The 27,114-nt window shown below is 46.1% G+C and overlaps 1 protein-coding gene across 2 annotated transcripts in view; it reads left to right on the forward strand.

Moving 5' to 3' along the window:
- Positions 1-218: 218 nt before the first annotated feature.
- The window catches only part of LOC120992188 (B-cell receptor CD22-like), an 87,229-nt gene continuing 60,333 nt past the window's right edge, over positions 219-27,114 (forward strand). For both annotated transcript variants that reach the window (XR_005776936.1, XM_040420992.1), the window contains exons 1-3: positions 219-286; positions 23,353-23,443; positions 23,527-23,889. Coding sequence is in view for 1 of the 2 variants with exons in the window: in XM_040420992.1 (XP_040276926.1) it covers positions 23,401-23,443; positions 23,527-23,889 (406 nt within the window). In the remaining variant the exon portion in view is untranslated. The remainder of the gene's footprint in view (positions 287-23,352; positions 23,444-23,526; positions 23,890-27,114) is intronic.

Raw genomic sequence — 27,114 nt, forward strand, 5'->3', positions numbered from 1 at the left:
TATAGAGCGTGATGAATATACATTCGTTTGCAGGAAAGGATGTTACGTAAATAACTATTTCTAAGCCTCCACATAGTTTGACTTCTATGTACTGCTGTTGAGGTTGCAGTGGAATATGTTTCCCAGCTACACAGACCGAGGAAGCACAGCTGGAGATTATACAAATTTTATAACACATTTTCAGGAAGTAACTTACACAAGTCACTTCCCTAACAGCCTAATACATAGAAGAGAGACGTTTCTCATTGTGCTGCTTTCTGAGATGTCACAGTAATGGAAGCAGCGTGTAAGTAATACTGCAATTCAATGTGATTTCAGGTCTTATTTCAATGAATTCTATGAACAGCTGCGTCCCCCTCCTCCTCTCCACACCTCTCCTCTCCTCTCTGTTATCTTTTTACTGTTTTATATTAGATTGCTTTTTTGTAATGTAAGGTTTCTGCACTTTTACAGGAAGAGTGCAGGTAAAGAAAGTGGAAGCATAGGTTGCTAAAATTATAATGCATTACAATCATTCATATGTTCATATGTAGTGTTGGCGTGAATATTCAAATTGCGAATATTAGTCGCGAATATCGGCACTTCGAGAATTCTTGAATATTTAGAATATAGTGATAATACAGTACAGACCAAAAGTTTGGACACACCTTCTCATTCAAAGAGTTTTCTTTATTTTCATGACTATGAAGGCATCAAAACTATGAATTAACACATGTGGAATTATATACATAACAAACAAGTGTGAAACAACTGAAAATATGTCATATTCTAGGTTCTTCAAAGTAACCACCTTTTACTTTGATTACTGCTTTGCACACTCTTGGCATTCTCTTGATGAGCTTCAAGAGGTAGTCCCCTGAAATGGTTTTCACTTCACAGGTGTGCCCTGTCAGGTTTAATAAGTGGGATTTCTTGCATTATAAATGGGGTTGGGACCATCAGTTGCGTTGAGGAGAAGTCAGGTGGATACCCAGCTGATAGTCCTACTGAATAGACTGTTAGAATTTGTATTATGGCAAGAAAAAAGCAGCTAAGTAAAGAAAAACGAGTGGCCATCATTACTTTAAGAAATGAAGGTCAGTCAGTCAGCCAAAAAATTGGGAAAACTTTGAAAGTAAGGGCTATTTGACCATGAAGGAGAGTGATGGGGTGCTGCGCCAGATGACCTGGCCTCCACAGTCACCGGAAAATAACGGAATCCATAAGACGGAAGTCAAAACGGAAGCCTATAAGGGGCATTCCGTTTTGATCCGTCATAATAGAAGTCTATGGGAATCATAACGGATCCTTCTGGTTCCCGTTATGCAAGAAGGAAAACATTGTTGACAGGATTTTATTTTCCGTTCTGCATAACAGAAACCAGACAGATCGTTGTGATTCCCATAGACTTCTATTATGATGGAAAGAAAAACTGAAGGCTTTTTAACCTCCTCAGGACCGCCGTACGCAGGATTGCGTCTTTGCGGCGGTCCTGTTGTTCTGGGTGGACGCGCCGGTGAGTCCTCTCGCGAGACGCGAGATTTCCTGTGAACGCGCGCACACAGGCGCGCGCGTTCACAGGATCGGAAGGTAAGCGAGTGGATCTCCAGCCTGCCAGCGGCGATCGTTCGCTGGCAGGCTGGAGATGTGATTTTTTTAACCCCTAACAGGTATATTAGACGCTGTTTTGATAACAGCGTCTAATATACCTGCTACCTGGTCCTCTGGTGGTCCCCTTTGTTTGGATCGACCACCAGAGGACACAGGCAGCTCAGTAATATGTTGCACCAAGCACCACTACACTACACCCCCCCCCCCTGTCACTTATTAACCCCTTATTCACCCTTGATCACCCCTGATCACCCCATATAGACTCCCTGATCACCCCCCTGTCATTGATTACCCCCCTGTCATTGATCACCCCCCTGTAAAGCTCCATTCAGATGTCCGCATGATTTTTACGGATCCACTGATAGACTGATCGAATCCGTAAAAATCATACGGACGTCTGAATGCAGCCTTACAGGGGAGTGATCAATGACTGTGGTGATCACCCCATATAGACTCCCTGATCACCCCCCTGTCATTGATCACCCCCCTGTAAAGCTCCATTCAGATGTCTGCATGATTTTTACGGATCCACTGATAGACTGATCGGATCCGTAAAAATCATACGGACGTCTGAATGCAGCCTTACAGGGGAGTGATCAATGACGGAGGTGATCACCCCATATAGACTCCCTGATCACCCCCCTGTCATTGATCACCCCCCTGTAAAGCTCCATTCAGATGTCCGCATGATTTTTACGGATCCACTGATAGACTGATCGGATCCGTAAAAATCATACGGACGTCTGAATGCAGCCTTACAGGGGAGTGATCAATGACTGTGGTGATCACCCCATATAGACTCCCTGATCACCCCCCTGTCATTGATTACCCCTCTGTCATTGATCACCCCCCTGTAAAGCTCCATTCAGATGTCCGCATGATTTTTACGGATCCACTGATAGACTGATCGGATCCGTAAAAATCATACGGACGTCTGAATGGAGCCTTACAGGGGAGTGATCAATGACTGTGGTGATCACCCCATATAGACTCCCTGATCACCCCCCTGTCATTGATTACCCCCCTGTCATTGATCACCCCCCTGTAAAGCTCCATTCAGATGTCCGCATGATTTTTACGGATCCACTGATAGACTGATCGGATCCGTAAAAATCATACGGACGTCTGAATGCAGCCTTACAGGGGCGTGATCAATGACTGTGGTGATCACCCCATATAGACTCCCTGATCACCCCCTTGTCATTGATCACCCCCCTGTAAAGCTCCATTCAGATGTCCGCATGATTTTTACGGATCCACTGATAGACTGATCGGATCCGTAAAAATCATACGGACGTCTGAATGCAGCCTTACAGGGGAGTGATCAATGACGGAGGTGATCACCCCATATAGACTCCTTGATCACCCCCCTGTCATTGATTACCCCTCTGTCATTGATCACCCCCCTGTAAAGCTCCATTCAGATGTCCGCATGATTTTTACGGATCCACTGATAGACTGATCGGATCCGTAAAAATCATACGGACGTCTGAATGCAGCCTTACAGGGGAGTGATCAATGACTGTGGTGATCACCCCATATAGACTCCCTGATCACCCCCCTGTCATTGATTACCCCTCTGTCATTGATCACCCCCCTGTAAAGCTCCATTCAGATGTCCGCATGATTTTTACGGATCCACTGATAGACTGATCGGATCCGTAAAAATCATACGGACGTCTGAATGCAGCCTTACAGGGGGGTGATCAATGACAGTTGGGTGATCACCCCATATAGACTCCCTGATCACCGCCCTGTCATTGACCACCCCCCCTGTCATTGATCACCCCCCTGTCATTGATCCCCCCCCCCTGTAAGGCTGCATTCAGTCATTTTTTTGGCCCAAGTTAGCGGAATTTTTTTTTTTTTCTTACAAAGTCACATATTCCACTAACTTGTGACAAAAAATTAAATCTCACATGAACTCACCATACCCCTCACGGAATCCAAATGCGTAAAATTTTTTAGACATTTATATTCCAGACTTCTTCTCACGCTTTAGGGCCCCTAGAATGCCAGGGCAGTATAAATACCCCACATGTGACCCCATTTCGGAAAGAAGACACCCCCAGGTATTCCGTGAGGGGCATATTGAGTCCATGAAAGATTAAAATTTTTGTCCCAAGTTAGCGGAACGGGAGACTTTGTGAGAAAAAAATAAAAAATATCAATTTCCGCTAACTTGTGCCAAAAAAAAAAAAATTTCTATGAACTCGCCATGCCCCTCATTGAATATCTTGGGGTGTCTTCTTTCCAAAATGGGGTCACATGTGGGGTATTTATACTGCCCTGGAATTCTAGGGGCCCCAAAGCGTGAGAAGAAGTCTGGTATCCAAATGTCTAAAAATGCCCTCCTAAAAGGAATTTGGGCCCCTTTGCGCATCTAGGCTGCAAAAAAGTGTCACACATCTGGTATCGCCGTACTCAGGAGAAGTTGGGGAATGTGTTTTGGGGTGTCATTTTACATATACCCATGCTGGGTGAGATAAATATCTTGGTCAAATGCCAACTTTGTATAAAAAAATGGAAAAAGTTGTCTTTTGCCAAGATATTTCTCTCACCCAGCATGGGTATATGTAAAAAGACACCCCAAAACACATTCCCCAACGTCTCCTGAATACGGCGATACCAGATGTGTGACACTTTTTTGCAGCCTAGGTGGGCAAAGGGGCCCACATTCCAAAGAGCACCTTTCGGATTTCACTGGTCATTTACCTACTTACCACACATTAGGGCCCCTGGAAAATGCCAGGGCAGTATAACTACCCCACAAGTGACCCCATTTTGGAAAGAAGACACCCCAAGGTATTCCGTGAGGGGCATGGCGAGTTCCTAGAATTTTTTATTTTTTGTCACAAGTTAGTGGAAAATGATGATTTTTTTTTTTTTTTTTTTTTTTTCATACAAAGTCTCATATTCCACTAACTTGTGACAAAAAATAAAAACTTCCATGAACTCACTATGCCCATCAGCGAATACCTTGGGGTCTCTTCTTTCCAAAATGGGGTCACTTGTGGGGTAGTTATACTGCCCTGGCATTCTAGGGGCCCAAATGTGTGGTAAGGAGTTTGAAATCAAATTCTGTAAAAAATGACGAGTGAAATCCGAAAGGTGCTCTTTGGAATATGGGCCCCTTTGCCCACCTAGGCTGCAAAAAAGTGTCACACATCTGGTATTTCCGTACTCAGGAGAAGGTGGGGAATGTGTTTTGGGGTGTTATTTTACATATACCCATGCTGGGTGAGAGAAATATCTTGGCAAAAGACAACTTTTCCCATTTTTTTATACAAAGTTGGCATTTGACCAAGATATTTATCTCACCTAGCATGGGTATATGTAAAAAGACACCCCAAAACACATTCCCCAACTTCTACTGAATACGGAGATACCAGATGTGTGACACTTTTTTGCAGCCTAGGTGGGCAAAGGGGCCCACATTCCAAAGAGCACCTTTCGGATTTCACTCGTCATTTTTTACAGAATTTGATTTCAAACTCCTTACCACACATTTGGGCCCCTAGAATGCCAGGGCAGTATAACTACCCCACAAGTGACCCCATTTTGGAAAGAAGAGACCCCAAGGTATTCGCTGATGGGCATAGTGAGTTCATGGAAGTTTTTATTTTTTGTCACAAGTTAGTGGAATATGAGACTTTGTATGAAAAAATAAATAAATAAATAAATCAGCATTTTCCACTAACTTGCGACAAAAAATAAAAAATTCTAGGAACTCGCCATGCCCCTCACGGAATACCTTGGGGTGTCTTCTTTCCAAAATGGGGTCACTTGTGGGGTAGTTATACTGCCCTGGCATTCTAGGGGCCCAAATGTGTGGCAAGGAGTTTGAAATCAAATTCTGTAAAAAATGACCTGTGAAATCCGAAAGGTGCTGTTTGGAATATGGGCCCCTTTGCCCACCTAGGCTGCAAAAAAGTGTCACACATCTGGTATCTCTGTATTCAGGAGAAGTTGAGGAATGTGTTTTGGGGTGTCTTTTTACATATACCCATGCTGGGTGAGATAAATATCTTGGTCAAATGCCAACTTTGTATAAAAAAATGGGAAAAGTTGTCTTTTGCCAAGATATTTCTCTCACCCAGCATGGGTATATGTAAAATGACACCCCAAAACACATTCCTCACCTTCTCCTGAGTACGGAGATACCAGATGTGTGACACTTTTTTGCAGCCTAGGTGGGCAAAGGGGCCCATATTCCAAAGAGCACCTTTCGGATTTCACAGGTCATTTTTTACAGAATTTGATTTCAAACTCCTTACCACACATTTGGGCCCCTAGAATGCCAGGGCAGTATAACTACCCCACAAGTGACCCCATTTTGGAAAGAAGAGACCCCAAGGTATTTCGTGATGGGCATAGTGAGTTCATGGAAGTTTTTATTTTTTGTCACAAGTTAGTGGAATATGAGACTTTGTAAGAAAAAAAAAAAAAAGAAAAAAATCATCATTTTCCGCTAACTTGTGACAAAAAATAAAAAGTTCTATGAACTCACTATGCCCATCAGCGAATACCTTAGGGTGTGTACTTTCCGAAATGGGGTCATTTGTGGGGTGTTTGTACTGTCTGGCCATTGTAGAACCTCAGGAAACATGACAGGTGCTCAGAAAGTCAGAGCTGCTTCAAAAAGCGGAAATTCACATTTTTGTACCATAGTTTGTAAACGCTATAACTTTTACCCAAACCATTTTTTTTTTACCCAAACATTTTTTTTTATCAAAGACATGTAGAACAATAAATTTAGAGCAAAATTTATATATGGATGTCGTTTTTTTTGCAAAATTTTACAACTGAAAGTGAAAAATGTCATTTTTTTGCAAAAAAAACGTTAAATTTAGATTAATAACAAAAAATGTAAAAATGTCAGCAGCAATGAAATACCACCAAATGAAAGCTCTATTAGTGAGAAGAAAAGAAGGTAAAATTCATTTGGGTGGTAAGTTGCATGACCGAGCAATAAACGGTGAAAGTAGTGTAGGTCAGAAGTGTAAAAAGTGGCCTGGTCTTTCAGGGTGTTTAAGCACTGGGGGCTGAGGTGGTTAAAGGCATACGTTTTGACATCCGTTATGCTGCCCATAGACTTGTATTATGAAGGATCAAAACGGAATGACTCTTGAAGGCTTCCGTTTTGACTTCTGTCTTATGGATTCCGTTATTTTTTTATTATAACGATGTTATAATGGAAAACAAAAACGGAATCCATAATGTTGATGTGAACCCGCCCTAAGAATGTCTATTTAATGCCATTCAGCTATGTTTGAAGAGGTTTAAAGCATTATGTAACGATAACCCCACTGTAAAGTATTTAGTATCAAAGTGAAAGGATGCAAAGCTTCTGGATTGCACCCTGAACCCCTTTGCAGACATATGGAGATTCCTGCTGAGATTCTTGGTAGACAGAAGTTGAGAGGGGCAGACTGATGATCCTAATTGTACTCAATAGACAGACGATATCATGGAGGTCAACAGCCACGGTACGAGGCTTAAGTATATGAGTAGTGTTGAGCGCACCCAAACTGCAAAGTTTGGGTCCGTACCAAACTTTGCAAGTTCAGGTACCTGGACCCAAGCCCGAACTTTGTCACAAAAGGTTTGGTATTTGGGCATTTAATAAAGCTTGTTGAAAAGCTGCAGAGCAGCCAACCAACAGGCTTTTAAGTTGTGGGCACTTAGAAGCCATCACAGCCATGCCTAGTAATGGCATGGCTGTGATTGGCCGATGCATCATGTGACTCAGCCTCTATACAAGCTGGATCACGTGTAGCTCCGCCCATCTGTGTCATCTACGCTCCCAAATGAAACACCTTCCTCAGACTCACGCAGGCGACAGCACATTCTGCGTCATTTTGTATGCCCGAATACCGGTGTACTAATGGTGAGGCCAGAACAAGTACAGGCGATAGTAGATTGGGTTGCTGAGAGTGCCTCCAGTTCCTTCACATTTTCTCCCACCCCGTCCTCTGCTGAAAGTGCAGAGTTGGCACCTGCAGCTCATGGGCATCTGTCTTCTACCTCATCCCCTTGCAAATCAGCCAATCAGTCTGAGCCCCAAGTCATGAAGCAGTCTCTTATGCTTTTTGATGACTCTGCTGGTCGGGTTTCTGTGGGACATCCACCTAGCCCTGTCCCAGAAGTGGAAGAGATTGAGTGCACTGATGCCCAACCACTTATGTTTGAGGATGTGATGTAGGAAGACTACCGCAGCACGTCTCTGATGATGATGACAAAATACAGGTGCCAACTGCTGCGGCTTTCTGCAGTGTGAAGCCCGGCCAGGAGGGCAGGGGTGAGGAGTGGGTGGAAGATGATGTGGTCCTAGACGTAACATGGAATCAAGGTCATGCGAGTGACATGTGCAATGCAGAGAAAGAGGGTGCAAAAGCAGAGCAACCAACCCCTAGCCAGTACACCTGCTACTGCCCACCACACCCAGGGACTGAGCACACCAAAGCCAGTGCAAAGGAGTTCCCTGGCATGGCAGTTCTTTGTGACAAGATGTGAGTGGTTTGCACGTTGTGCAGTCAGAGCCTGAAGCGAGGCATAAATGTTCTAAACCTGAGCACAACCTGCATGACCAGGCATCTACATGCGAAGCACAAACTGCAGTGGAGTACACACCTGAAAAACCACTTCTGCTGCAGTCTCGGCCTCTTCCTCCACCTCTCGAGCAGCAAGGCCAACATGCTCCCCGCAAACAGAGGATGTGACAGCACCACCAGCGGTGTCACCGAGAATCTTCACACTGTCCCATGGAAGCGTTCAACTGTCCATTCCCCAAACACTGGAGAGAAAGAGGAAGTATCCCCCCTACTCACCCGCAATCCCTGACCCTGAATGCCAGCATTTAAAAATGCTGGCCTTTGAATTGTTGCCATTCCGTCTAGTGGAGGCTGACAGTTCAAAAAAAAATGTCATGATGGCAGCTGTCCCACGGTGCGTGGTTCCCAGCCGCCACTACTTTTCCAGACGGGACATCCCTGCTCTGCATGAAGAAGTGGCGGAAAAAATCATGTGTGCGCGGCGCAATGCCATCAGTGGCAAGGCCCACATAAGCACTGACACATGGACCAGTTAGTACAGGCAGGGACGTTATATCTCCCTAACTGCACACTGGGTAAATGCAGTGGCTGCTGGGCCAGAGGTGGACAGTGGTTTGGCGCATGTCCTACCACCACTGAGGATTGCTGGACGTTTCTCATTGCCTCCTGTTGCCTCCTCCGGTCAGCTTAACATCTGCACTACCAACTTCAGCACAAACAACAGCAGGCTGTTCTGAAACTCATCTGTTTGGGGGGAAACCCCCCACACCGCGCAGAAGCTGTGGGCGGGCATCGAAGAACAGACCGATGAGTTGAACCTTAAACCCGCCTAGTGGTGTGCGATAACGGGTGAAATCTCATAGCAGCTCTGGGCCTACCTGGTTTTACACACATCCCTTGCCTGGTGCTGAATTTGGTGGTGCAGAGGTTCCTGAAAAATGAATCCGATATGTCAGAGCTCCTGCAAAAAGCTGTGGGCCGTCTCTGCTCACCTGTCTGCACTGCAGCATAAATTTGGCCTTCCCGCTCACCGCCTCATATGTGACATACCCACAAAGTGGAACTTCACCTTGCACATGCTTGAGAGACTGTACAAACAGCAGCAGGCGATAGTGGAGTTTCACCTGTAGCACGCACAGTTGCTCTGCGGAACAGCACCACTTCACAACCACTGAGTGGGCCTACATGCGGGATGTGTGTGCCGTGTTGCGCTGTTTCACCAACAAGGCCAGCAGTGATGGCGCCGTCCTCAGCATTACTATCCTACTTCAATGCCTCCTTGAAAAAACACATCAGGCGATGATGGATGAAGATTAGGGTCGAGCGAAACCGAACTGTAAAGTTCGGGTTCGTACCGAACTTTATGATTTTTGGACCCCGGACCCGAACCCGAACTTTTCAGAAAAAGTTCTGGTTCGGGTTCGGTGTTCGGCTATTTTATGGTGCTTTTTGAAAGGCTGCAGAGCAGCCAATCAACGAGCGTTTAACTCTGTGCCCTTAGAAGCCATCACAGCCATGCCTACTAATGGCATGGCTGTGATTGGCCAGTGCAGCATGTGACCCAGCCTCTATATAAGCTGGAGTCACATAGCGCTGCACGTCACCAGTGATGGCCAGTTCGCAGTGTTCGCCATCAAACACATGCGGGCTGCCATCTTTAGTAAGGTTAGACTCAACCGTCCGGCGATGCACAGGTAAGCCCTTACCTGTGCCGCGAGCCGGTCTGAAATCAAATGCGGTCACCAGGAGTTCCAAGAATAGCCCGATGAAGGCCCCCGGCGGCTGTTCTCGGAACTGCCTGCTCCTGGTGACCGCATTTGATTTCAGACCGGCTCACGGCACAGGTAAGGGCTTACCTGTGCATCGCCGGACGGGTGAGTCTAACCTTACTGCGAACTGCCCATCACTGCACGTCACTCTGCTGTTACTAGTGTAGGGAGAGGATGCTGCTGCTGTGAGGGAGAGAATAGGAAAGAATCTTTAATCAGAAGTGCTTGTTAAGTCAGCGATCTACATAGATTTAGTTTTGTGGGTGCAGTGCACAATATTTTAACCCTGCCCTGAGCCCAGTGACACAGAAAAATAACTTTTATCCGTCTGTTAGTTAGGTGGGCGGCAGCGGCGGCCATTTTATGCAAGTTCTGTGCAACAGCAGAGCATATGTGCATTTGTGACAGTCAAATAGAAGCTTGAACTACTGCAATTATATTCAGGGTTTAAAAAAATCACCCATTTTTGGCAAGACCCTACATCTGTGACCTTTGCAACATTAGTCAGTGTGCAATTTAAGCTAGAAATACAGCTATAATTTTCTGGGTTTTAAAAAACACAGTTTTTGGGCAAAATACTAAATTTTACAGCCCTTGCTGCATCTGTCAGTGTGAGATACACGCTTTAGATACTGCTGTCATATTCTGCTATTAAAAAAACACCCTTTTTGGGCAAAGTACTTAATATTGCAACCTTTGCTGCATCTGATTGTTAAAAACAAGCTTGAAATACTTGAATAATTTTCTGGCTTTTAAAATACACCCATTTTTGGCAATACCCTACATCTGGGGCCTCTGCCGCATTAGTCGGGTGCAATTTAAGCTAAAAATACAGCTATAATTTTCTGGGTTTTAAAAAACACAATTTCTGCCGATGGCCTTATCCGATCATAGTGCTGTGGTAATGGAATTGGACTTGAACAGAAAACAAAATTTGCCAATGTTTAAGTTTAATCCTCATTGGTTATCATTAATCCCAGATATAGAAAGTATATTGGTGGAGTTAAAAAAAAAAACTCTGTTAATAAATTGATATTCTGGGATACCACCATTTCTCCCGGTTAGCCAGAATCCTACTCCACACTGATGAGGGGCAACACCCCGAAACAGCTGTCTGTGGATGGATAACTGGCTTAGGTTTTCCCCGTCACATCCTTAAAGCTTGTAAAAGAGCGGGATCTTGACATAGGGGCCACTTAATATAGTGGATTTGGTGATCTCTGTAATGGGGACACCCCTTTGCTCGGTTTTCCTTCCTTTGAGGGATATCTGGCTTTCACTGTGTTGAAGACCCATAACTGGGGCTCCACGGTTATTTTGCATTTCACTGTTTCCCAGGGAGCTTTGCACTTTGGATTGCTGGGTTGAGACACTTAAATGAGGCTCCACAGTGTTTTCTGTAGCTGGTCTCCCTAAGATCACCTATTGTTTTGTTTGTTACGTCCCCTATCAGGGGACGTGTATATGGCATCAATTTTAGGAACGGGGAGATGGAAAAAGATGCTTGGTCAGGCCTCCTACTTCAAATTTGGGGCACTGCGCGTGCAATCTAATGTGCCACCAGATATGAGTGGTATGTTAAGTAGTTCTATTCTTATCAGTTTAATCCCTGTTACGTCCCCTATCAGGGGACGTGTATGGAATAGATTTTAGACAACCGCAAAGAGTTGTCAATAGTTGACACACTCATGACATAAATTTTATACCTCTATGCGTCAATCTTGGTGTAGTTATGACTGTGCTCGTGCGCATGTTTGGGAGATTGCAGGCGATGGGGTTTTTTAAAGCCTATGGTTGTGCTGAGGGAGTTCAGTGACAGTTAAGTGACCCAGAAAACAATGATTCTGCAGTGTGGGCCCATTGTTGGCCTAGTAGGCTTTAATGATCACCTTAGATGATCACAAAGAAAATTAATGTTTTTTCTATGCAAAATTATCCAGCCGATCGCTTTTGGTCTGTTCACAATGAAGCAACGACCTTATTATCAGGGGTGTGCCAACATTGCCATTGCCAACACACTCATAGAGGTGATCGCTTCATTGTGATACGCAAGCCCCTTCACCACGACAAGGTAATGATCACGAAGGGGAATTGACACATGTATGTGCCTTTTTTTTTGTTTGGTTTTTGAAGCCACAGTGCAGCATCAGAGGCCAGAAAAATTAGGCATGTACACATGCCTGAAAAATTTGGTATTGTTGCAGCCGCTGCTGTAGCAGTGGCCAGAAAAATGTATGTTTGTTTCCCAGGCAGAAAGTGCCCTAAAACATTGCGGCGTGAACCCTAGTTGGTGGCGGATAAGTCACGCAAGTCATCCGGCATTCAGAGATAAAATACAGCAGCGTGTGGACCATTTTTAGCCCAAGGCAGCTCATCTCATCAGGCCTTTTTTAGTCGAATGTATCGCCCACTGTCAGTCCCTTCGGGATCCATCTTCGGGATGCCCTTCGGGATGCCACTAGCTCCTTGCGACGACCTCCCCCTGCTTCCAACTCGTCTCCTCCTCCTCTCTGTCTCCCCATCTGAACTTTCCCCCTGTTCTTCTTCTCTTCGAGCGGGCACCCACGTGACATCCACGGACACATCGTCATCATCAACCGCTTCACTTGTATCTGACAACTCAGCAAAGGAAGCAGCAGCGGGTACAACATCATCATCATCACACCGTACGTCCATGTGTGTAATGCTGCTTGACTGAGACATATCCCTGTTATCTACATCCTCTGGCAATAATGGTTGTGCATCACTCATTTCTTCCAACTGATGTGTAAATAACTCCTCTGACAGATCAAGTGAAGCGGCTAGTGTTGGTGGTGGCGGCAGGCGGGCGAGTGGTAACTTGAGAGGTGCCCAAAGCTGAGCTGGAGGAGGATGGTGCGTCAAGGTTCCGAGCGGAAGCTGTAGAAGATTGGGTGTCCTGTGTTAGCCAGTCAACTATTTCCTCAGAACTTTTTGAGTTCAGGGTACGTGGCCTCTGAACACTGGGCATTATTCTAGGGCCAAAGGGAATCACAGCACCATGACCACGACGGCCCCTGCGGGGTGGGCTGCATCTGCCTGTCATTTTTTTTTAGATTAGTTAAGTTGTACTATGCGTGCAAGCTACTGTGACACCAGATATGAGTGGCACTGTGCACTGGCAGAAGTTGGTAGAGTAGACGCTGGAGGACTGACACACATGCTTGCAGACAATTAACTGCTATTCAATCTATTACAGTCAAAATTGTATTTTTTTTTTAAATGTGCACCACTATTACACCAGATATGAGTTGCACTGGTGTGACACTGTGCCCTGGCAGGCCCTGAAACGCACACATGTGAAGGAAAATGACTGCTATTATATTACAGTCAAAAAAGTTTTAGTTTTTTTTTTAATGCAAGCTATTGTGACGCCAGATATGAGTGGTGGCACTGGGCAAGTGGGCACAGTATACGCTGTGAGCCTGACACACACGCTGGCAGGCAGGCAACTGCAATTAGATTACACAGGGGAAAAAAAAGCAGACTGATTATTACAGTCCAAAAAGTTTTTGTTTTTTTTATAAATGCAAGCTATTGTGACACCAGATATGACTGGTGGCACTGGGCAAGTAGGCACGGTATACGCTGTGAGTCTGACACACACGCTGGCAGGCAGGCAACTGCAATTAGATTACAAAAAAAGCAGACTGATGTTCTAGCCCTAAAATGGGCTTTTTGGGGTGCTGTCCTTACAGCAGAGATCAGATGAGTCTTTCAGGACTGTAGAGGACACTGAATACACTGGCCTAGCTAACGCTTTCCCTATTGAATCAGCAGCAGCAGCACTGTCCCTCCTCTCACTAAGACTGCAGCTTCCGAATTAATCTAAAATGGATGCTGTCCAGGAGGTGGGAGGGTCTGGGAGGGAGAGTCTGCTGCTAATTGGCTGAAATGTGTCTGCTGACTGTGAGGTACAGGGTCAAAGTTTACTCAATGATGGTGTATAGGGGGCGGACCGAACATCGCATATGTTCCCCCGCCGCAGCGAACGCGAACAAGCTATGTTCGCCGGGAATTATTCGCCGGCGAACTATTTGGGACATCTTTAGCGATGATGGAAGAGGATGTGGCACAGGAGGAGGAGGAAGAGGGATCATTTCGTAGGGTTTCCGGCCAGTCATTCCCAAGTGGCTCCGAGGGTGGGTTCCTGCACCCACAAACCCAAGGTACACAATTGTCCAGCCAGGGCACAGTTCTGGAGGATGAGGAGGTGGAGGATGAGGAGGAGGAGATGAAGGAGGAGGAACCATGTTAACAGCAGGGTGGCACCCAGACCAGCTCATGGCCATCACTGGTGCGTGGATGGGGGGATACAGAGGACACAGACGATACACCTCCCACAGAGGACAGCTTTTCGTTGCCTCTGGGCAGCCTGGCCCACATGAGCGATTACATGCTGCAGTGTCTCCGCAACGACCGCAGAGTTGCCCACATTCTAACTTGTGCTGATTACTGGGTGGCCACGCTGCTGGATCCCTGTTACAAGGACAACGTACCATCCTTAATTTCCTTCACTGGAGCGTGATCGGAAGATGCGCGAGTACAAGCGCACGCTGGTAGACGCGCTGCTGGTGGCATTCGCACCTGACAGCGAGGGCACAGTGGAAGCACAAGGCGAAGGCAGAGGACGAGGAAGAGGTCGCCAACGCAGCTGGGGCACTGCCAGCACCTCGGAAGACAGGGTTAGCATGGCCGACATGTGGAAAAGCTTTGTCAGCACACCACAACAACCAGCACCACCAGCTGATATGGAACGTCTTAGCAGGAGGCAGCATTTCACCAACATGGTGGAGCAGTATGTGTGCACACGCCTACACGTACTGAATGACGGGTCTGCCCCCTTCAACTTCTGGGTCTCCAAATTATCCACATAGCCTGAGCTTGCCCTCTACACCTTGGAGGTGCTGGCCTGCCCTGCAGCCAGTGTATTATCTGAACGTGTATTTAGCATGGCAGGAGGCATCATCACAGACAAGTGCAGCCGCCTGTCCACAGCCAACGTGGACAAGCTCACGTTCATTAAAATGAACCAGGCTTGGATCCCTCAGGACTTGTCTGTACCTTGTGCAGAATAGACATTTATACCACCATCAAACATACATTCTTGTACTCAAGTCAAGTGCAATGATTCTTTGTTTTCTTTTTTTTTATTTGTCACAATATTTTGGGGGCTACCTACCCCAATAAAAAAAAAAAAAAAAAAAAAAAAAAACATTGTTGGCTACCTCCTCCTCCTCCATTGCTGCCTCCACCTACAACACCACATTCACCGCCTCCTCAACCTCCGACTCCATATCCACCTCCTTCTCTGAGTTGCATTTTAATAATTTGTAATTTTTAGTTATTTTATTTTATTATATGTTATTTCCCTATCCACATTTGTTTGCAGAGCAGTTGCCATGCTCTTAAGCACATTTTACTGCCTTTTACATCCCTTTACCCTTTTCAAGGACTATTTTAGAGCCATTTTAATGCAAAAAAGTTCAAATTTTAGTGCCCTAAATTGAAAAAAATCTTATTTTGAATTGTCGGGTGACATTTTACCATTTTTTGCGTATACAAACACCTGCTGTGCCTGGGTGACAGGAGCCTTAGGCCTCTTTCAGACGGGCGTTGCGGGAAAATGTGCGGGTGCGTTACGGGAACACCCGCAATTTTTCCGCGCGAGTGCAAAACATTGTAATGCGTTTTGCACTCGCGTGAGAAAAATCACGCATGTTTGGTACCCAAACCCGAACTTCATCACAGAAGTTCGGGCTTGGGATCGGTGTTCTTTAGATTGTACTATTTTCCCTTATAACATGGTTATAAGGGAAAATAATAGCATTCTGTTCAGAATTCATAGTAAAATAGCGCTGGAGGGGTTGATAAAAAATAAAAAATAATTTAACTCACCTTAGTCTACTTGATCGCGATGCCGGCATCTCCTTCTGTCTCCCTTGCTGAACAGGACCTGTGGTGAGCATTCATTACAGGTAAAGGACCTGTGGTGACGTCACTCCGGTCATCACATGATCCATCACCATGGTAAAAGATCATGTGATGGATCATGTGATGACCGGGGTGACGTCACCACAGGTCCTTTACCTGTAATGAATGCTCACCACAGGTCCTGTTCAGCAAAGGAGACAGAAGGAGATGCCGGCATTGCGATCAAGTGGACTAAGGTGAGTAATTAATATTATTTTTTTTAACCCCTCCAGCGCTATTTTACTATGCATTCTGTATTCAGAATGCTATTATTTTCCCTTATAACCATGTTATATGGGAAAATGAAAATGATCGGGTCTCCATCCCGATCGTCTCCTAGCAACCGTGCGTGAAAATCGCACCGTATCCGCACTTGCTTGCGGATGCTTGCGATTTTCACTCAACCCCATTCACTTCTATGGGGCCTGCGTTGCGTGAAAAACGCACAATATAGAGCATGCTGCGATTTTCACACAACGCACAAGTGATGCATGAAAATCACTGCTCATGTGCACAGCCCCATAGAAATGAATGGGTCGGTATTCAGTGCGGGTGCAATGCGTTCAACTCACGCATCGCATCTACGCAGAATACTCGCCCGTGTGAAAGGGGCCTAAATCCTTCAAAATCCTCTGTTCTATTGCTGGGTGACATGAACCCCCTGTTGCCGTGAATGAACCCCTGCTCTGCATTGCTGACAGGGAAATAAATTTAGTGAAAACATCTGTTACTGATCGGAAGATGCGCGACTACAAGCGCACGCTGATGATGGCATTCCCACCTGACAGTGGGGGCACAGTGGAAGCACAAGGCGAAGGCAGAGGAGGAGGAAGAGGTCGCCAACGCAGCTGGTGCACCGCCAGCACCTGAGAAGGCAGGGTTAGCATGGCCCAAATGTGGAAAAGTTTTGTCAGCCTTGGAGGTGCTGACCTGCCCTGCAGCCAGTGTATAGTGTGAACGTGTGTTTAGCACGGCAGAGAGCATTATCACAGGCCGCAGCCAATGTGGACAAGCTAACGTTTATTAAAATGAACCAGGCATGGATCCCACAGGACTTGTCCGTACCTTGTGCAGAATAGACATTTATACCAGCCTCAACTTTTTATTTTTTCTGGTTTAAACATTAATTGGGGGAAATCCCATATGATGTTATTAAAGAATGGGCAATCACAGAATGGTTTAAGGGTGCATGTGCTTGAGAAACACGAGAGTTTTAAATATTTAGGTATGCAAATTTCTAGAAATGTAGAAGAATACGAAAAGTTAAATGTACTCCCCTTAATAAAAGAACTTAGAACTAAAACACATATTTGGAAAAGATTATCAGGGTCAGGTGAATTTAATAAAAATGATTTTTCTCCCAAAAATACTGTATGTTTTAGAGAATGTCCCAATGAGGTCGCCGAAGAAACTTTTTAGGTTATTAGACAGTTTAATGGGGGATTTTATTTGGAAAGGTGCATCTCCTAGGTTAAAGAGAGAAGTGCTTCAGCTCCCAGTAAGAGAGGGTGGATTAGCAGTCCCTAATTGTTTTTTTTTATTATTTAATAACACAATATAGTCAGATAAAGGGAAGTTTAAATGGTTTAGTGCGTAGGGAAGAATAATTGAAAATGGGTTGGAGAGGGGAAACAAATCACTTAGAGGTTTTGGAGTCAGGTACACTGGGGAAAATACCACAGATAATCGTATATTGAATTCAATGGAATATACACTCACCTAAAGAATTATTAGGAACACCATACTAATACGGTGTTGGACTCCCTTTTGCCTTCAGAACTGCCTTAATTCTACGTGGCATTGATACAACAAGGTGCTGATAGTATTCTTTAGAAATGTTGGCCCATATTGATAGGATAGCATCTTGCAGTTGATGGAGATTTGAGGGATGCACATCCAGGGGACGAAGCTCCCGTTCCACCACATCCCAAAGATGCTCTATTGGGCTGAGATCTGGTGACTGTGGGGCCATTTTAGTACAGTGAACTCATTGTCATGTTCAAGAAACCAATTTGAAATGATTGGAGCTTTGTGATATGGTGCATTATCCTGCTGGAAGTAGCCATCAGAGGATGGATACATGTCTCATTCTGTTTACGCCAAATTCGGACTCTACCATTTGAATGTCTCAACAGAAATCGAGACTCATCAGACCAGGCAACATTTTTCCAGTCTTCAACAGTCCAATTTTGGTGAGCTCGTGCAAATTGTAGCCTCTTTTTCCTATTTGTAGTGGAGATGAGTGGTACCCGGTGGGGTCTTCTGCTGTTGTAGCCCATCCGCCTCAAGGTTGTGCATGTTGTGGCTTCACAAATGCTTTGCTGCATACCTCAGTTGTAACGAGTGGTTATTTCAGTCAACGTTGCTCTTCTATCAGCTTGAATCAGTTGGCCCATTCTCCTCTGACCTCTAGCATCCACAAGGCATTTTCGCCCACAGGACTGCCGCATACTGGATGTTTTTCCCTTTTCACATCATTCTTTGTAAACCCTAGAAACGGTTGTGCGTGAAAATCCCAGTAACTGAGCAGATTGTGAAATACTCAGACCATCTGGCACCAACAACCATGCCACGCTCAAAATTTCTTAAATCACCTTTCTTTCCCAGTCTGACATTCAGTTTGGAGTTCAGGAGATTGTCTTGACCAGGACCACCCCCCTAAATGCATTGAAGCAACTGCCATGTGATTGGTTGACTAGATAATTGCATTAATGAGAAATAGAACAGGTGTTCCTAATAATTCTTTAGGTGAGTGTATATGGGTGGAAGTTAAAAACATATTAGATATTAAAGGTTATTTGCAGTATGCACCTATTTGGAAAAATATCAATTTTAAGGAATTGCAAATGATTAGGTCCTATATAGACTGGGATAAAAAGGGGATGAAATATCTAGGTCAAATATTTGAGGAAGATAAACTGAAGGATTTTGGCACTTTGACAGGGGAGTTTGGGATCCCCCAAAAGGATATCTATAAATATTTTCAGCTTAAAAATGCTATGAGGACATCGGTGAACTTAGATAAATATAGAAGGGAACAATCAGATAGAATACATAAATTTACTAATGGAGGAGAAAAAAGAGGAACAATGGCAAAAAGATATGGGATTTTGATGGAAGGAAAAAAAAAAACGGATTACAATACTTGCCAGAGGAAAATGGGAAAAAGAGCTTCCGTCTTTTACAGAAGAAAAATGGAACGATGCTCTTAGACGTTATACTATGGTATCGGAAAGGGCCTCACATAAGATCTCTCAGTTTTTTATAGTTCATAGGCTACACCGATCTCCTTGGGCGTTAAAGAGAATGGGTGTGAGAACCTCTGATAAGTGCACAAAATGTAGGGGAGAGAAGGCGGATCTCATACATTGTTTTTGGAGATGCCCCAAACTTTTTAGGTATTGGAAAGAAATTGCAAAGATTGTATTAGTATTTCTGGGTGTTCAAGTTTTTGAAGACCCAGTAGTTTGTATATTAGGGGCTATAGAACATCTTAAACTAAATAAAAAGATTTGATTGGTTTTAGGTAAAGTATTATTTCAAGCCAGACTTCTCATACTTCGGAAATGGGTAAATCGAGATCCCTCTACAGTGAGACAGTGGCAAGAATCAGTCGCTAATTTGATTAAATTGGAACAGGTGTCTGAGAGATATAGTGAGAGAGCAGAAAAAATTGATAAAATATGGAAAAAATGGTTGAACTAGGGCCGGATGCGTGTGTTTTTTTTTTTTTTTTTTTTTATATATTTTTTTTCCTCTCTCTCTCTTCAAAGGGTGGGGGGGTGGATATTTGGGGTCAAATGTTATTATATTTTTGATTTATGTAATATAGATTTTTGGAATTTTCTGATTTTGTATACGTTTCTTATATAATTGAAATAAAAGATTGAAGAAAAAAAAAAAAAAACACCACCACCTGGGTTACCAAGCATCTCCACAATGTTCCACGGAAGCGTTCAGCTCTCCATCTCCCAAACATTTGGGCGGAAGAGGAAGTACCCCCTTACCCACCCGCGATCCCTGGCCCTGAATGCCAGCATTTCAAAATTAGTGGCCTTTGAAATGCTGTCATTCCGTCTGGTGGAGACGGAGAGTTGGGGGGCTGGCTGTTCCACAGTACATCGTGCCCAGTCGCCACTACTTTTCCAGGCGTGCCATCCCTTCCCTGCACAACTAAGTGGGGGACAAAATCAGGTGTGCACTGCGCAACGCCATCTGTACCAAGGTGCACCTGACTAATGGATACGTGGACCAGTAAGCAAGGTCAGGGCCGTTATATCTCCATAATAGCCCACTGGGTAAATGCAGTGGCGGCTGGGCCTGAGGCTGATAGCAGTTTGCCGCATGTCCTTCCACCACCGAGGCTTGCAGGGCGCTTCAGTTTGCCACCTGTTGCTTCCTCCTCCTACTCCGCTTCCTCATCCTCTACCGGCTCCTCATCCGGTCAGCCACACACCTTCACCACCAACTTCAGCACAGCCAGGGGTAAACGACAGCAGGCAGTGTTAAAACGTATCTGTTTGGGGGACAAACCCCACACCGCGCAGGAGCTGTGGACGGGCCTTGAACAACAGACCGATGAGTGGTTGCTGCCAATGAGCCTCAAGCTTGGCCTGGTGGTGTGCGATAATGGGCGAAATCTCGTAGCAGCTCTGGGACTAGCCGATTTGACGCACATCCCTTGCCTGGCGCATGTGCGGAATTTGGTGGTGCAGAGATTCCTTAAAAATTACCCCGATATGTCAGAGCTGCTGCAGAAAGTGCGGGCCATCTGTTCGCGCTTTAGGCGTTCTCACTTTGCTGCTGCTCGCCTGTCAGTGCTGCAGCGTAACTTCAGCCTTCCCGCTCACCGCCTCATATGCGACATGCCCACAAGGTGGAACTCCACCTTGCACATGCTGGACAGACTGTGCGAGCAGCAGCAGGCGATAGTGGAGTTTCAGCTGCAGCACGCACGGGTCAGTCACTCGGCGGAACAGCACCACTTCACCACCAATGACTGGGCCTCCATGCGAGACCTGTGAGCCTTGTTGCGCTGTTTCGAGTACTCCACCAACATGGCCAGTGCCGATAACGCCGTTCTCAGCGTTACTATCCCGCTTCTATGCCTCCTTGAAAAAACGCTCCTGGCGATGATGGAAGAGGATGTGGCACAGGAGGATGAGGAGGAGGAAGAGGGATCATTTCCCAGGGTTTCCGGCCAGTCATTCACAAGTGGCTCCGAGGGTGGGTTCCTGCACCTACAAACGCCAAGTACACAATTGTCCAGCCAGGGCACAGTTCTGGAGGATGACGAGGTGAAGGATGAGGAGGAGGAACCGTGTTCACAGCCGACTGGCACCCAGACCAGCTCATGGCCATCACTGGTGCGTGGATGGGGGGATACAGAGGACACAGACTATACACCTCCCACAGAGGACAGCTTGTTGTTGCCTCTGAGAAGCCTGGCACACATGAGTGATTACATGCTGCAGTGTCTCCGCAACGACCGCAGAGTTGCCCACATTCTAACTTGTGCTGATTACTGGGTGGCCACGCTGCTGGATCCCCGTTACAAGGACAACGTACCGTCCTTAATTCCGTCACTGGAGCGTGATCGTAAGATGCGCGAGTACAAGCGCACACTGGTGGCATTCCCACCTGAAAGCGGGGGCACAGTGGAAGCACAAGGCGAAGGCAGAGGATGAGGAAGAGGTCGCCAACGCAGCTGGGGCACCGCCAGCACCTCAGAAGGCAGGGTTAGCATGGCCGAAATGTGGAAAATCTTTGTCAGCACACCACAACAACCAGCATCACCAGCTGATATGGAACGTCTTAGCAGTAGGCAGCATTTCACCAACATGGTGGAGCAGTATGTGTGCACACGCCTACACGTACTGAATGACGGGTCCCCCCCCTTCAACTTCTGGGTCTCCAAATTGGGCACATGGCCTGAGCTTGCCCTTTACGCCTTGGAGGTGCTGGCCTGCCCTGCAGCCGGTGTATTATCTGAACGTGTGTTCAGCACGGTAGGGGGCGTCATCACAGACAAGCGCAGCCTCCTGTCCACAGCCAATGTGGACAAGCTCACGTTCATTAGGACTTGTCCGTACCTTGTGCTGAGTAGGAAATAATAAAATAATTAATGAAAACAACACACCTCAGCTTACACCTACACCGCCATGTCCACTGCCATGTCCAACCTCCTACTCCACTTTGACCTCTGCCTCCTAGTTCAAGATTATTAATTTTTGTTTTTTTGTATTCTACGTTATTTTAAGTAATTTTCCTATCCACGTTTGTTTGCAGGCGAACTGTCCTGCTCTTACCCCCATTTTGCTTCCTTTTGCAGCCACCTAGCCCTTACTACGACTATTTTAGGCTACTTTCACACTCGTCTTTTGTGCGGATCCGTCTTGGACAGATCCGTTCAGATAATACAACCGTCTGCATCCGTTCAGAACGGATCCGTTTGTATTATCTTTAACATAACCAAGACGTCCTGAACACCATCGAAAGTCATTGGAGGACGGATGTGTCTTCTATTGTGCCAGATTGTGTCCGTGAAAACAGATCCATCCCCATTGACTTACATTGTGTGCCAGGACGGATCCATTTGGCTCAGTTTCATCAGACGGACACCAAAACGCTGCAAGCAGCGGAATGGAGACTGAACTGATGCAAACTGATGCATTCTGAGCGGATCCATTTCCATTCAGAATGCATTAGAATGCAAACTGATCCGTTTTGCACCGCTTGTGAGAGCCCTGAACAGATCTCACAAACGGAAAGCCAAAACGCGAGTGTGAAAATAAACTTACAGTCATTTTAGTGCACCAAAGTTCCGGTCTCCATTGACTTTAATGGGGGTCGGGTTTAAGTTTGGGTCAAGTTCGGGTCCTGAAACCGAACTTTGACCTGAAGTTCGGCTGAACTCGGCGAACCCGAACATCCACGGGTCTGCTGAACACTATATATGAGCAAAGCAAAAATACAGCCAGGGTGTATTGAGGTTTGGAACCAGATTTGGGAAGTCAAAAATGTAATGAAATAATGCACACAGGCAGGGAACCCAAACTAGAGACAAGGTGTGTGGACTGATGTTTCTGGATATATGCAAATTGCAGCGACGTAATAGGCCTGTAGTAGCCACTGAAGGTAGCCAAACATGAAGATCGAGAGAACCCCAACACAGAAGAAGAGAGCATAGCTGAAGCACAGGGAGGTGAGTAACAAAACTACGAGCAACTAATCCACCAATGAGAAAAGAAGAATATTAGCAGGAACTGCTGTACATGGCATGAGGGGAGGAGTCTAAAATTGTGGGAGGAGAGAATGGAGATAATTAGCATAATTCACCTCTAATTACATATGAAGCATGTATGTCTCATCCAATAGTCTTTACAAAATGTGTAGCTTTCATACCATATCTCATGCTTTGTAATTTACTTATTCTTCTGAACTGGCAGGAGATGGGTCCCTGTTTTTTTTTTTTAGCCCCCAACTAAAAGTAGAGAATGGCTGGAGTAAAGCAGATGTTTCTTCTCATCACCTTCCAAGGTAACATAATCCTAATATCCAAATGTATCCAGATAGAATGTAACATTGTGACTCCAGCCTCTTGTCCTGCTGATTGTTTCCAGGCTTCTATCTGGGTTCTGTGTGTCAGGAGTGGACGTTCCCTTCTACAATCACTGCTCTGATCGGCTCCTGCGTGGAGATTCCTTGTACATATCATCCTGCCAGGACCTCAGGGACGTCCAGCACTGTGTGGTACTTATATAATGCTATAAGATATCCAGAGATCCTAAACACCAAGGACTCATCTTCAGTAAGGGCAGAATACAGAGACCGGACCTCACTGGTACCAGGAGAGAACAGCTGCACCCTGAGGATAGACCCTGTGAGAGGAGGAGATGGTGATAAATATTATCCAGGGATCGCAGAAGAAAAAAAAACAAATACATATGATAAGCAATCCAGAACAGTTCATCTCCGTGTCACAGGTACACATTTTAAATATTATTGACAATGATTTACAGTTAATTCGTTTATACAGAATAAGGGCTCATGCACACAAACGTATTTTCTTTCCTTGTCCATTCCCTTTTTTTTGCGGACCGTATGTGCAACCATTCATTTTAATGGATCTGCAAAAAAAAAACAGAAGTCACTCCATTCTGCAAAAAAATAGAACATGTCTTATTATTATCCGCATTATGGACAAGGATAGGACTGTTCTATTAGGAATGCACGAGGACGTCATTCGTATTTTTTGAAGTACCTTTTTTGCCAAATTGAACATAATTCGTCTGAATAGTAAGATTACAGTACGGTTTGTATCATAGACCAGCATTCTACTCAGGTCTGTGATATCTCTGAGCGCTGCCGTAATGTAACAGTTCCCCTGCAATATTCCCCTGCTTACTGCCTGCTTACTAGCCCTGCTGCACATATATAAGTGGCTCAGCCCCCTTCCCAGGTGCCTGAGTGTCAAAGTCCTTTTGTTCTGCAAAGCAATTATGGCAAAAGAGAAAAGGGAGAGGCGCTCATAGGGTAGTAAGCAATGATACGCAGATAAACATGATGGATAGAATGTGCTCACCTTTGGGTGTTGTGCAGGTGTAAGCGCACAACAGGTTTAGACACACAATAGGTTGGGAGGGTGAGGGAGGTCCGTGCTGCCGGTACCCGTTCAGTCCCTTTGGATGGAGTTGCCAAAAACTCCTAGGGATTGTTAGGGGCGAGAAGAGTGATTTGTGTCCGAAAACACACAATAGGGTACCTCTTTGGCGCACAGGGACGACCACAGTTTAAGGTTTTTAGGCATAAATACTATTTATTGTTCAGTTGACAACGCGTTTTGGAGTTTATAACTCCTTTTTCAAGTCTTGGGGGCGCCAACAGCAAGGGGCAACAGGCAGAAGGTGGCCGGGTGGCTGGGGACTCCTTCTGATGTGTGCTGCTGCTGTATCTGGCGTTGCTCCGAAACGCGTTGTCAACTGAACAATAAATAGTATTTATACCTAAAAACCTGAAACTGTGGTCGTCCCTGTGCGCCAAAAAGGTACCCTATCGTGTGTTTTCGGACACAAATCACTCTTTGTTCTGCAAAGGTTACTGTTATCACTGCCTGTGTACCTGACCCGTGGTTGTGTTTCTGGACTTCGCTACCTGTCTGATCCCTGCCTGCTTACCTTGACTCTCCTGTTGCCGATCTGGACTGCCTGACCCGTACCTGTGCCACCTGCCCTGACCTATTGATTGTTTGACTTTGGCTCTGCCTTATCCTTTGGTCCTGCACTGTTGCTCCGAGTTATGACTCGCCCTGCTCACTAAGGCTACTTTCACACTAGCGTTCGGAGCGGGTCCGTCTGATGTTTCATCAGACGGATCCGCTCCTATAATGCAAACGCTTGCATCCATTCAGAACGGAACCGTTTGCATAACAGTTTATTTCAGATCTGATTTTTCACTTCGGAAAACTCAGATCCGACAGTATATTCTAAACACAGAAGCGTTCCCATGGTGATGGGGACGCTTCAAGTTAGAATATACTGAGAACTGTGTACATGACTGCCCCCTGCTGCCTGGCAGATGCTGCCAGGCAGCAGGGGGCAGACCCCCCCCTCCTGTATTTAACTTATTGGTGGCCAGTGCGGCCCCCCCTCCCTCCCCAGTATTAATTGTAACCAGTGCGGCCCCCCTCCCTCTATATTCATCGGTGGCCAGTGCGGATATTAAATATGACCAGTGCGGTCTCTCCCTCCCTCCCCAGTATTAAATATGAGCAGTGCGGTCTCCCCCTCCCTCCCCAGTATTAAATATGAGCAGTGCGGTCTCTCCCTCCCTCCCCAGTATTAAATATGAGCAGTGCGGTCTCCCCCTCCCTCCCTCCCCAGTATTAAATATGAGCAGTGCGGTCTCCCCCTCCCTCCCCAGTATTAAATATGAGCAGTGCGGTCTCCCCCTCCCTCCCTCCCCAGTATTAAATATGAGCAGTGCGGCCTCCCCCTCCCTCTATTCATTGGTGGCCAGTGCGGATTCAAAGTATTGTGATCAGTGCGGCCTCTCCCCCCCCCCTTCCCATCATTGGTGGCAGTGGAGAGTACCGATCAGAGTCCCAGTTTAAATCGCTGGGGCTCCGATCGGTTACCATGGCAGCCAAGACGCTATTGCAGTCTTGGCTGCCATGGTTACTTAGCAACAAATAGAATCATTATACTTACCTGAAGAGCTGCGATGTCTGTGACCGTCCGGGAGCTCCTCCTACTGGTAAGTGAAAGGTCTGTGCGGCGCATTGCCTATAGACCTGTCACTTACCAGTAGGAGGAGCTCCCGGCCGGTCACATAGATCGCAGCTCTTCAGGTAAGTATAATGCTGCTATTTGTTGCTAAGTAACCATGGCAGCCAAGACTGCAATAGCGTCTTGGCTGCCATGGTAACCGATCGGAGCCCCAGCGATTTAAACTGGGACTCCAATCGGTACTCTCCGCTGCCACCAATGATGGGGGGGAGAGACCGCACTGATCACAATACTTTGAATCCGCACTGGCCACCAATGAATAGAGGGAGGGGGAGGCCGCACTGCTCATATTTAATACTGGGGAGGGAGGGAGGGGGAGACCGCACTGCTCATATTTAATACTGGGGAGGGAGGGAGGGAGGGGGAGGCCGCACTGCTCATATTTAATACTGGGGAGGGAGGGAGGGGGAGACCGCACTGCTCATATTTAATACTGGGGAGGGAGGGAGGGGGAGGCCGCACTGCTCATATTTAATACTGGGGAGGGAGGGAGGGGGAGACCGCACTGCTCATATTTAATACTGGGGAGGGAGGGGGAGACCGCACTGCTCATATTTAATACTGGGGAGGGAGGGAGGGGGAGACCGCACTGCTCATATTTAATATCCGCACTGGCCACCGATGAATATAGAGGGAGGGGGGCCGCACTGGTTACAATTAATACTGGGGAGGGAGGGGGGGCCCGCACTGGCCACCAATAAGTTAAATACAGGAGGGGGAGGGTCTGCCCCCTGCTGCCTGGCAGCACCTGTTAGGCAGCAGGGGGCAGTCATGTACACAGTTCTCAGTATATTCTAACTTGAAGCGTCCCCATCACCATGGGAACGCCTCTGTGTTAGAATATACTGTCGGATTTGAGTTTCACGATGTAACTCAAATCCGATGGTATATTCTAACATAGAGGCGTTCCCATGGTGATGGGGA

Source organism: Bufo bufo, chromosome 1 (assembly GCF_905171765.1).
Source record: "Bufo bufo chromosome 1, aBufBuf1.1, whole genome shotgun sequence".
In the NCBI taxonomy this organism is placed as follows: domain Eukaryota; kingdom Metazoa; phylum Chordata; class Amphibia; order Anura; family Bufonidae; genus Bufo; species Bufo bufo.